This window comes from Numenius arquata, chromosome 10 (genome assembly GCF_964106895.1).
Source record: "Numenius arquata chromosome 10, bNumArq3.hap1.1, whole genome shotgun sequence".
Lineage (NCBI taxonomy): Eukaryota > Metazoa > Chordata > Aves > Charadriiformes > Scolopacidae > Numenius > Numenius arquata.
In genome coordinates, this window is record NC_133585.1 from 10,342,148 (window position 1) to 10,354,742 (window position 12,595).

The window sequence follows — 12,595 nt, forward strand, 5'->3', positions numbered from 1 at the left end:
CATCATTTCTCAAGGATTAATCCAACAAATAGTCAGTGATAGCAAAAAGGATGATTTGTCTTCACTACTCCCAAATATGTAGCTGTCATTCTGTAATGAGCATACCAACGTGTATCAGTATAAAACCAGTTTTGTGTGTAAGCTATGCAATAGTAGCAAAATAAATCTGGGAAATTTCTCATTTAAACAAGGGAAGAATGTAAATTGCAAGAAGGGAAAAGGGGGAAATTGTTCTATTATATAAGGCAATGCTTACAATTTCTTACAGAATCACTGCCTGAGAAATATGTGAGTGAGTTTTCTTACAGCTGGCCTGAGCAATCATGTTGTCTTACTCATCCTACATGCTTGCAGCAGTGGCTGCTTTCCTAGCGACTTGCCATGCGCTGCCTAAATGTCCAGGAGTTCCTGAGCTACCTGGTATCCCTGGACTGCCTGGAAAAGACAGTCTGAGAGGACAGGCACGCCTACCAGGTAAGTAAACGTCCCTTTTTTTCAACAAATCCTTGTTGTGAAGTCTGCATGAATAAGAACAGTTAACAGAGACGGAATTTGTCCTCAAGGAAACAGCTGCATTAAGCAGAAGAGGGGAAAATGAATGGAGGAATTTGGTCGGTTTATTATTTTTTTCTAAAAGATCGGCCTTCTCTCTCTTCTGGGAGAAGAGGGGAAATGAACAGGTTATCAATATTTAAACATATGAAGCTAAAATATATAAATATATGTATCTTTGTAGTGCTTTTCCTTTGACTTTCCAAAGGGAATTGCTTCTTTCACAGCAGAAGTTTTTTTTTTCTTTTTTTTTAAGTATGAAGCAAATGTTATTCTGGTGCTTAATTACAAGGCTTCTGTCATATTTCTCTAGTATTCAAAGACGGTATGTGCAAAAGTGGTCTGGTAAGGAACACGCTTTGCACTGTATAATTTTCTTTCTATGTAGACGTGCTTTCTTCAGGTCCCTTACCGAGGCTAAAGCACTATTAAAATTATTCATAGATGTAACGTATTTCAGTTTGAGATTAAGTTCTATTTTATCCTGAAGTTCCCAGAATATGCATGCATTTGAAAGAAAATTTTGCTTCTCTTTTCCAGGTCTCATAGGACCCTCTGGAAGCCTCCTGGGGCCTCCTAGAAGAGATCGTCTTCCTTGGCCACAAGGTGAGAAAAGAGAAAAAGGGGATATTGGACCACCATGTGAAAAAGGCTGATGTCCTTGTAATGTTCTGTCAGTCAAATGGACTCTTTTTATTGGGTCAAATAGGTTGGGTTTTACTGACTGTGAAGTGCGGTAAGAACTCCAACATTGCCTCTTGGAGAGAGGGAGATGCAGCAATATTTTGTGCTTCTACATTGCCATCTGTTTTAGTTGTTAATAATGGGAACACAATTATGGGAGCACACTAGTAACTTTATTCTACGTGTAGGACCTGTGTTACCCATGGAAATGTGTATGAAAAAAAAGTACGTACCTTTACAGCGAGTTTCCCATCTTTAGCAAGCAGCGCTGGCTGGACTCTATTACACACAGTCTGTGCAGAAACTCTCCTATACCAGTGCTTATGGCTTCCGTTAAAATAAGAGCCCACTGTAAAAACACAAACCATCCACCCAGCAGATTAAAAAGAAAATGGTATGGTGCCACAGAACTGTTCCCTCTCCAAAATCTCCCTAGTGCCTGTTCACTAACGATTATTAGAATAAAACAAATTCTCTTTGGCAAAGCTGCTTTCACAGAAATGACAAACATACGGCTGAAGACTAGAAAAAAATAATTTTCTTCTTTGCAGAGGGGAATTACCAGCATTTCAGAAGGTTGGAGGTTTTTGTTTGTTTGCTTTAATATAGGTTAACACCACTGTGAAACAGTGTGAAAAAATACCAGGAAAATATTTATTTTGCACCAGATGATGTTAAAAAAAATACACTGCATGCTACTTAGTTTTGGTAAATGATTAGTTTTATCCAAGGAATTGTTCCTATCAGCACAGCCCAGTTTTGCTTGATTGTATAACTTCTATTTTTATCTGTGTAGGTGTACCTGATTCTCTGGACACTGAACTCCACAATGTTTTAGTAAATTTGAAACACCGACTTTGCAGACTTGAAGGCGGTAATTTTTCCCATTTTTACTTTTTCAGCTCACAATCATTTTTAAGTGCAATAGGCAAATTTAATTATAGAATCATGAGTTGCAGGAAAGAAATCACACTTGAAGATGGTATTACATGACAAAACTCCTTTTTCTCATCCAAAGTAGGGGAGATCAGGGCTAATTTTTTCCTGGGGAAGCAAATTTCTCACAAGACAATAACAAATGGTCCCAAGCAGCGTAACAATATACTTAGTGAACAACTAGTGAATTGGTAAAATTTTGAAGATATTAATTCCTCTTCATCCTTTACTCTCATTCTTCCCCTCTCCTCCCTCCTCTGTTCCTCTTACAACTTTTCATTTTCTCTTCATCTCTTGATTTCTCTTTCTTTGCTTCCTCATCAATATGCCATAGGAAATTAAAAAAAGCTAACTAGGTTTTTTTCTTTTCATGTTTTAGTGCTTGCTTTGAATGGGAAAATAAAAGAAGTAGGAGAGAAAATATTTGCCAGCAATGGGAAGGAAGTGGATTTTGCATCTGCACTAGAATCCTGTGAAGAGGCCGGAGGAACTATTGCAACTCCCATGAATGAGGAGGAGAATAAGGCTATTTTGGGTATTGTGAAACAGTATAACCGATATGCTTACTTGGGCATTAAAGAGGGTCAGGCTTCAGGTCAATTTAAGTATATAGATGGCATGCCTCTGAATTACACCAAGTGGCACCAACATGAGCCTAATGGCAAAGGGACAGAAAAATGTGTGGAGATGTACTCTGATGGGAGCTGGAATGACAGAAAGTGCAACCTGTATCGCCTCACAATCTGTGAATTTTAAAGAGTGGCCTTTCAGCCACCTCGGAGTATGAAGACAATGGAATATCTCATGTTTCAGGTTTATGCAATAACTGCAGTTATTCTATGTCGGGAAATCTAAAATTAATCATAGTATGGTGTTTTTTATCCTTAAGAAAATGCCAAATGTAGTAGGTGATTAACTTAAATAAAATTTGCCTTATCTGATGTGTTTATCTCTTCTGGAGGGTTGGGAATAGCTCAGAATTAATTTTTTGTGGCCAACTGTCTCTATGCGTTTGTGAAAATTAGAAGAAAATTCCAAGGTTTGACTTCGGTTATTGGAAAAGCCTGTAGTTAAAATTGCCCATGGCTTCATACTGGAAGCATTTTCAGGCATTTAATAGTTTCTGCCTTAAAAGAGGTGCACAGATGTTGACTTCACTGAAGCAATTATGGTCTCAGGTTCTGTATGTCTCTGAACTAGGGGTGGTATTTCTTATTGAAGCATGCACTGATTCATTCAGTATCCATATTTAACTTCTATTTTATAAAAATATTAACAGTACCAGTTAAAATTAATTTTCTTCGATTCAGAAGCTACTCTCTATAAAACACTAAGATAAATATTGCATTAGATCCATGTAGGCATAGAAATACGTGTATAAAATACTAAAGATTGTGGTTTTTTGCTAGAACACTGCATTCTCTCATAAAACTATGACCATTGTAGTGTCAGAAGGCTGCCTGTCTTCTCCCAAACCATTGACCCATCACATACTGTTTTGAGGGAGCAGGTAAGATTGGAAGTTCAGTCAGTTCAAACACAAACTGTTTCTCTGCTGATGTCGTGCCAAGCAAGCACACAGTCAAACCATGATTCAAATCTGCTAGGATCAAGAAGCATCTTTTCACCACCACTCCATGAGGGTAGCTGGCGAGCAATGGGTGCTCAGTAAAATACCGTAAGTAGCAAATTCTCACACACTACCTTGCAGCGACGAAGTCCTGGGCCCGTCCATTATTGTTTTCACACCACCTGATGAAGAAAAAAAAAAAAGCACTGGAGTTAAAATACATGCATAAATGACTTCACCTTCTCCTCCTCCCCTACACTTGGCTCTGTGCAGAGAGCCCATAGGAACCTGGATTTGACTCTGGGTGGTGTTGTCCCTTGTCCATGGCCTGCACTGAGGAAGAGGTCCGATCTGTTCACAGGGTCATTTCAAGCCCTGTCAAGTGGGAAGTCTTCAGACGCAGGAGATAAGGGGCTACTTTTGGCAGCGGAGGGATCCATGTCGAGCGCTGCATACAGCACTCCAGCTGACAGGGACTTTGATTGGGGAAAAGTACACCCAGTACCACCTTGGACAGATTTCAAAGTGTGAACCCGCTTTACAAAATAGCTTCCTTGGACACCTATGACCATGATACCATTTTGGCCAAAACTTTCAAACGGGAAGGGAATAGATCACTCCATAACAAAAATTCTGACTGTCAGGTTACTTTGAGAAAAGATAAGGCTAAACTGACACCTTTTAATTTTCCTAGCCTTAGCTCTGACCAGCTGCACTAAATCTGCTAGAAGGAGTCGAAGTTTTACTTAAAACTACCTCTACCTTCTGTGTTTTAATTATTAGTATTTTAATGAGTAAACCTTGTTAGCCATTTTTGAGTCATTCATCCAATCTGAGTACAGATTTTTTGTTACAGCAAAATGATTACCTGGCAAAAGAAGGCATCATGTTGGAGAAAGACCAAAAAAACCCCCAAATAATCACTCTACTGATGTGAAATTTCATTATCTACACCAAATTCATATATTCATTTACATAGATCTCCACCTAGGTTTGGAGATCCACCTATTCCTTTAGTTAATCAACAATTTATTTCCACTGCATTTGTGTTTAAAAAATGACTATAGAAACCTCTTGTTAAAATCCTGAATGTGTAAAATCTTACAAATGGCTTAACACAACATATCACCTATCTCTTAACAGATTCAAGACAGTTGGCTGCTTTTTATCCATTAAGGAAAACAAGATAATTTTCTCAAAAGCTAATTTTTATTACATCAATAAGCAAAACATCTAGGCTAAGTCTCAGAGTCCAATTTCTTTCTGCTTAATTCATTACTACTAGAAAAAAAACCAAACAAATGAAACATGCATATGCTGTTTAAAAATAAAAATACCTCAGATCCAGTCAAAGAACTGCGAGGCAGCACTTACCCGTTTATGGTTCACACTGAGTTCTGTAATATTTCAGGTAATTGAATGAAAATCCTCAATTATTTTCACAAAATAGCTCCACAGAACATCATGCTCAGCTCTTCTCTTGCTATGCTCTGGCCTTCCCCTTATTCCACTCTGAAGCAGCTCTCCTTGTTCTGTGTCATCATCTGGACTATGCCTCGTATAAAACTGAAGATATCAAGGCAACATCTGCCAGTTTCCTACCTTCTTTATAAAAAACTGTGTCCACATTCTTTTGAATGGACTTTTATGCCCTAATTTTTATGAACTTCAGAGGAAAAAAAAAAAAAGTCCAGCACCAACCATCATATATGGAAGTAGTAAAATTCCCTAACAAATGCAATAGTCTACAGACAGGCTTGGAATGCATTTGTATTTCATGGGATTCATACGTGGTAATAACAATCCTGGTGAAGGTACATACTCAGTAGAATGTTACTTGATTATTCTTTGCAGTTCCCCAGAGGAACAGAAAAGCCTCCAGAAATCATTATGTTGTACTTTTAGATGGGGTTTTTTTGTGTGTCTGTGTATAACCCTATCAATTTAAACCCTAAAATGCTGTTTAAAACACTTAAAAGTGTTTCAGTCTGTTTCTTGTGAAAGATTCAAATTCTGCATTTCTGTATTAATAGATTTATGTTGGTTTTTAATGGACAGAGAGGTCAGGCACAAGAAGAAAGAGAATAAATTGTTTCTCTGTTCAGTTATTATAGGATAAATAATTTTTGATAAAATATTTCCTTAAAAATGGAATGAGTAAAAATAATCCCTGGTGCATAACGACCACACCAGGAAAAATCTGGGTTTGTCTTTTTTTCTTAATTTATATTTGCTACAGAAAAGCAATCTAACAGTAAGATCTTTAATTCAGAAAATAACTTATTCACTTCTCAAATGATATAAAAGCAAATTCTGAAATTAACATCTTAGTACAAGTTAAAAGGTCACAAAACTTCAGTCCCTCCTGAAGCAAATGTATTGCATATCACATACGAGAAATTTAATACAATTGGTATTACAGTATATTTAGCAGTGAGAGTTTTGTCTGGCCATAAAAATGATTTGAGAGAGAATTTTCTCTATTCTAGAGTGATATCCTCTTTTATAACTGTATAATTTAATTAGGTGTTCTATCTTAGAAATACTATTAGCAATTTTGAGCACTCAAAAACCTCTCCCCCACCCCGTCAATGCCTACTACATGGAAACTAATTCACCTTCAATTACAGCAACTAAGCATTTTTCTGTGGCTTCCAGATTTTTGTAGAATTTTAATTTAAAAACCCAAGTCCCATGGTTCTTGGGAAAACTGAGCTCAAATGCAACCTTATGTGAACATAGTAACTGGCAGGATGTGACACAGGCTGGCAGGGCCACCTTATCATGTACAAATTGTGACCAGTGTCTCCTTTTTTTTTTTTTTTTAATTTTGAACCTAATTTAAAGAAGAATTACATTATTACTCTGTTCTTTTTGAGAAAAAAGAACATATACAATGGAAAAATACCAGTACTTGCTGCCACAATATCCAAGCAGTGCTGCAAATACAAAGCAGGGTAAAGGTTAACCATACATTTTACATTTATTTGCCCGTTTCCTTTAGAAGAAAGAGTAAGTGCAAATAGGAGAAGAAATATTTGCCACCAGGACGTTTGTTAGCTGATTTTGAAAGCACACTGAGAAGTGGCAGAAAGACTAATGACCCTATTACTACACTTATGAACAAGAGGAAAACAATGTTCTTGGGAGTGTTGTGTAATGGTATAACAGGCATGTTTGTCTGGACCTCAAAAAGCATCAGATTGCAATGATTTTTGTTATCAGAGGTTGAAAAGTACTGTTATAAAATCATATTAGCCTACAGTTATACAAACATGTCTGGGTTTAAAGCACAATCAATACAGGATGCTTGGAAATTAGAATAGCACCTTTAATAACGATAAGGAGATTTGGATTTGATTTGAAGTCCCTGTCAGGAAAGCAAGGTTTGGCAGAACTGGCTCAAGGGTGATAAGCCAGGTGTGATGCCAGGTAAAATCTGGAATGAAACTTTCACCCACCTCTGCCCTTGTGGCTTGGGAGCCAAAAGGAACTGTACAGCAAGGGTACCTTAACCCTTAAGGAGGCTGCAGCAATGGTAATTATGGTAGTAAAGACCATAGTGAACAATTTAACCTTCTTCTGCAGGTAATGGAGAATAACTACAGAATACATGGAATAATAGCTTCATCTGCTTCATATGAGGGTTTTTTTCTCTCTCCCATTAGAAGTCTATTTTGCTACTAGCAACTATTAAAGAGACAAGATATTGTCTTGCTTTCTATTTGTTATAAACATAAAACTATTTCTTTCTGTGTTTTTCAGCTGAGCTGCACCAAGTGACAAATCAGAGAAATCTAGTGACCTCTACTTGGATCCTTCACAAATAACTTCTCAGTGGATCAAGATGGCAATAGCATTTACGAGTATTGATCACACAATCTACAGGTAAAATTAAGACTTTCTGCTCTAAAAAAAAAGCCAGGTTGAAGTTTGCCATCACATCACAGGTGTCCATATCTTGCTGAATTCTTTGCTTCCTGCTTTTAAAGCTCAGCAAAAATAGCCTTAACCTCCTCTGAGAAGGGGAGACACCAGGTCCTGCGTGCTCTGTGCTCGTCCTGATATTCCAAGGCATAAGGGAGAAAAGAATTTTCAAGGTTATCTGTGGTGTGACTAGTGCTGTGAAGCAAAAAAAAAAAAAAAACCACTTTCAGGAGGCTAAGTATACAAAGGAAGGGCTAACAAACAGGCTCATGGACAGAACACACACCTACTTTCACAAACTAAAATTCAACTCTTGTGCCTATATTTCTTGAAGCAGTGTTGACCAACTTTTGTCCTTAGCATGTTTTGCATTTACCTACCTACATTGTGTAACACATACTACTCTCAGAATATCCTTCATTTGCTCACTACCACTGAAATTATAATACCTCTTAATGATACATGTGGAAACACAGAAGAAAAGTTGCCTCAGTAGTAAAAAATTGTTTTTTCTTTATCAGATCTGCATCCTTGAATCTTGCTAAGCTTCTGTGATACGTGTCTCAAAGCAAGATCAGAAAATAGTTTACAAGTTAGAATACTCTACAAAACTATCATATTAGGTAATCAATCAATTGTCAAAAAAATGTAAGTATTTTTAAATATCTATTTTAGCTTAGTTTCTAGCCTCTTCATTTAGAAGTTATCAAATCTACATCAGTTCTTCTCAAGAGTCTATCACAGAAGAAAGCTTCCGTCTCCCTCCAGGTTTCCCAGGCCATCAGTAAGCACATGAAACCCACTAATGGAGGCCAAGCCTCATCCTCTTCTCGCTCTTGCCTAACCTGTGGTTTTTTCCAGATGCAGTTGAAGTGCTATTTGTTCTCACCAGTGATGCAAAGGCCCAGGTTCTGGCAATGACCTTTTCTGGGGCTCATCTGGACCCCCCAGGTAATGGCTTGTCTCATGTTCTCTGTTGGTTTCGGTTCTTTCCATAAAACAATTAGAAAACCTCAGCCAAGAGAATGTTAAAAGCACTAAGTCAAACACTCAGAAGCTAAGAAACTTGACATTTAACAAGAAACTTTAAGCAAAGGTTACTCATGAAAAGTTAAAACAGCCCTCTTCTGTCAAGGTACATGCACCTGTGTACTGCTTATTTATTTTTCACAGGACTGGTGCCTTTTCCAGGGCACTCAATAAACATGCTGCAGAAATTAATCAGGCTTCTGTGGGCATAGTGCCAATGACAAAGGACTCTACATCAGTTGTTGAGGTAAGTGTGAAGGTGCAGGGTCCAGGTGTGGAATACTTTTGGAGGTGATCTAGGCTTGCTTAGATCCAGCAGCATCTTACCCACTAATTGTTGACATTCCCTATCTAATCTAAAAGCACCTATTTCTCAACTAACTCAGTTGTTCGCATTGCTGCAACATCAGGATGCTGGCCTGACACCACAAGGATGATGTGACAGCATCTTATCTGTTTGAACTGGAGCAGAGACTCAGACTCCTTTCCTAAAAGTCTTCATTAGATAGAAACAACTCTCAGCTGAGACTCACTTAAAAGTGCATGGCAAAGCATTTGTATTTCAGTGATGATGCTCTGCATCTTGAGGCCTGTGTGCTTACAGGACTGGGTTGGAGCAGCTTTCTCCTTCACTAAAAGGTCATTGTTCTGTTGGATAAAACTCTTATTATTTATGATTTATAAACTTTCCGTGGAGTATTCTGTGAGTTATTTAATTATGTGCTTCTGTGGCTGTTACGTCCACATATGCTGGAGATGTACCATTGTCTTTTGGCTTTGCTGCTGCAATTATGGGATTCCGTGTAGTTATAAGACTTTAAGTAATTATCACTGATAAGTCCTCAGTCTGTAATGAAAGTGATGGTGGTGTTTCTGGTGCATATTATATTTCAGGTGAACTCCTTGTTTTGGCTTACCTTCAGTGACATTTACAATTTAACATTTACACAGCCATTCTGTGGAAACATTGGGTATTTCAAATATGTATTGAGAAATTGCTTTGTTCTGCTCCAGGGGTAAGTTTTTTAAAACATGTGAAAGTGTTTCTACAAATCAGGAAAGTACCCTTAAATATTTTCCTCACATTTTAAGTGTTTACCTCTTGAAGAAAACACACCCCTATCATTCAAGTTAAAGTTAATTAAATTTCTAGTCATATGCAAATTCATATCATATTACATGCTATTTGTATTTCCTGTAGATTACAAGATGAATCTCAAGTTACATACCCTATAAATTAGACAATTTAATGAGTCTTCCTTATTTCATATTGGAGCTGCTAGGTGAGTTGAACATATTTAAATAGGTTTCCACTTAAATTATGTTGAATCCTCTTAGACTGTATCACAAACCTTTCTGTTTTAGTTTTTTTTCCTTTGTCTCTCAACATTTTTATTACAGCTTTTACCTACTTTTACAGAGGCTATCATCTGAGGTGAAGATAACTTTAAAAGATGGATGCCATGGAAGAATAAGCCTTAACAATTATTTTCCTCTTAAGCCAATTGGTAAAGACAATGTGTTCCAGTTTATCTTAACCAGGCTTTCTCTTACTGAAGCAGTCGTGTATATTGCATACCTGTAAAAATTATGACTGAAACTATCGCTTTTTGCATGGGAAAAGTGGTATGTAATGGTATCTGGTGTACAAAAAATAGCTTTGATATTTTGATTGTTTACCCGATAGCTTAAACTCTTGTAGACTAGCAGAGTGAGACTTGGAAAATATTTTAACTATTTGAAATAACTTAACTTTGCTACTTGCTACTACATCAATGGCATTCATATCACTGAGAGCAAAGACAGCAAAATTCTGAAACATTGGGGGGTTTTTTGTTGTTTTTTTATTTTTTTTTATTTCTTCAGGACTCTATGCTGGAGAGTAAAACAGTCTGTTTTACATTTGGCTTTAAATAATGCTGTCTCCACGGTTGCTCCACAAAATCTTAGGAGTAGCTTTTTTCCTGTTCCCATGCTGTGCTGAAGGTAAACCAGCAGGAAATCATCTACTGCCTGGTTTTGGGCACTTGCCTGAAGATGGGAGAGATGAAGGATTTGTACCAGGTATGCAGTTACCACCTCCATTTTTATCTAGATGTACTGTTGTGTTCCATTTTTATGCTTTGTAAACTCAGTGCTATGCTGTATAATCTGATACAGGTTCTACTTGATAGAAAACAAACAGATCTTTATTGATTCTCCGTATTAAGTAAGATGCTTAAATGTCCCCTACTTAATGATGCAATGGTTCAATTCACAGAGAAAAGGATATAATTTCCCATAACACAAGAAACTTGTTGCTAGGTGTTAGGTTGGACTTGCAAGCAAATGCTTGAACACCCTGAAAGATTCTGTCAACAATTCCTTAGTACAGTTAAAAATCAACTAAACCCACTGCACAAGTGCTAGTGTTTTGCCTGGTCTGGCTCAGTCACTGAGTGAAGCTCTATAAGTGACTCAATTTGCTAATCCAAGTTTTCCATAAATATCACTGCCCTGCAGGTAATTTCCAGGAATGTATCAGGAAAGATCAATGTCTGAAAAGATCCCCTATTTAAAATTCAGCAGTAAACTAAAACTGGTCAAATAAACAATTTTAAAATTCATATTAATTTCACATTATTACTTCTGCTTTATCTTGAAAGCCAAGATTCAAACTGTAACACAAAGTGCGTAATAGCTGGTTTTGTTCATAGGTTTCCTACCACTGGTTGATAATGAAGTGGAAGACGTTATCCGTCAATTAGAACATCGGATTTCCAGACTTGAAGGAGGTAATTTACTTGCCTTTACTTTCTGCTGTAGCTGGATCAGTGGGCATCAACAAGATGAGCAAGAAAATGGCTTCTTAGGAAAAAGGCAAAATTATCTGCCATTTTATTGCATTTAACTTATATTTTGGTCATTGGTAGATTGGAGAGTGGTAACTCTCAAATGGAAGAGGGGGATTAGTTTTTCATACCAGTGGGACACACCTAGGTAACAGCTCTGAAGCTGGCAAGCAAGACAGAAATTTATCAGATTAAAATCCCTGCCTACGCAGAAGTGCTCCACAGGCACCTCATACTCCTAACAGACAAACAAACCAAATACTTAAAGCATAGCAAAACAATCACAACCAGATCACATCTAAGATCCTACTCACTCAGGGACTGACATACGATCTAGTATACTGCAGACCATCTCAGAGAAGTCTCAAAGAAAATAATACACTTTTTCCAAATGTAGAATTCCTCATTTCCTTCACTCCTCCAACCTCTTTTGTGATTCTCCTATTTCATTGTCTGTATGTTTATGTTTCTTCTCTTTTTCCCCTCTCCTCATCTTTTCAGATTTATTCTAGCTTCTGGTGGTTGTCTTTTTTCTTTTCTTTTATCTTTGACTTTAAGTTGTCCTCTCCTTTATTTTTTTCCTGGGTTTAATCTAAAGTTGTGGAGAAAAATAGCAGGAATTGCAATTGGCAGCAAGGTGACCACAAAACAATTCATAAAAGATTAACAGCTTTCACCTCATCTTGCAGTCCTCCGCTTCAAAAAGATGATAACAGAATCTGGAGGAAAAATATTTGCTACCAATGGGAAGAGAGCTGATTTCGATACTACCATGAAAAAATGCAAAGAGGCTGGAGGGTCTATTGCCACTCCAAGGAATCCAGGCGAGAATGATGCCATTCTGTACTTTGTGAAAAGTTCTAATACCTACGCCTACCTGGGGATGAAAGAATCTCTAATTCCAAGAAAATTCCAGTTCCTGGATGGTACACAGCTGAGCTATACTAATTGGCATTTAAATGAACCTTCTGGCAAAGGGGAAGAGGAATGTGTGGAGATGTACACTGATGGCACTTGGAATGACAAAAGGTGCAACCAGAATCGCCTTATTGTCTGTCAGTTTTAG

The 12,595-nt window shown here is 37.4% G+C and overlaps 2 protein-coding genes across 2 annotated transcripts; both read left to right on the forward strand.

Annotated features, from left to right (window-relative positions):
* The first annotated feature begins 268 nt into the window (after window positions 1–268).
* LOC141469523 (pulmonary surfactant-associated protein A-like) lies at window positions 269–3,110 on the forward strand. The gene is made up of 4 exons (XM_074155056.1): window positions 269–474; window positions 1,093–1,158; window positions 2,033–2,110; window positions 2,552–3,110. Exons 1-4 carry the CDS (start codon window positions 324–326, stop codon window positions 2,926–2,928), a joined length of 672 nt encoding a protein of 223 aa, XP_074011157.1. The 5' UTR covers window positions 269–323; the 3' UTR covers window positions 2,929–3,110.
* A 7,504-nt stretch (window positions 3,111–10,614) lies between these two features.
* On the forward strand, window positions 10,615–12,595 carry LOC141469579 (pulmonary surfactant-associated protein A-like). Its single transcript, XM_074155128.1, has 3 exons — window positions 10,615–10,762; window positions 11,395–11,472; window positions 12,219–12,595. Exons 1-3 carry the CDS (start codon window positions 10,615–10,617, stop codon window positions 12,593–12,595), a joined length of 603 nt encoding a protein of 200 aa, XP_074011229.1.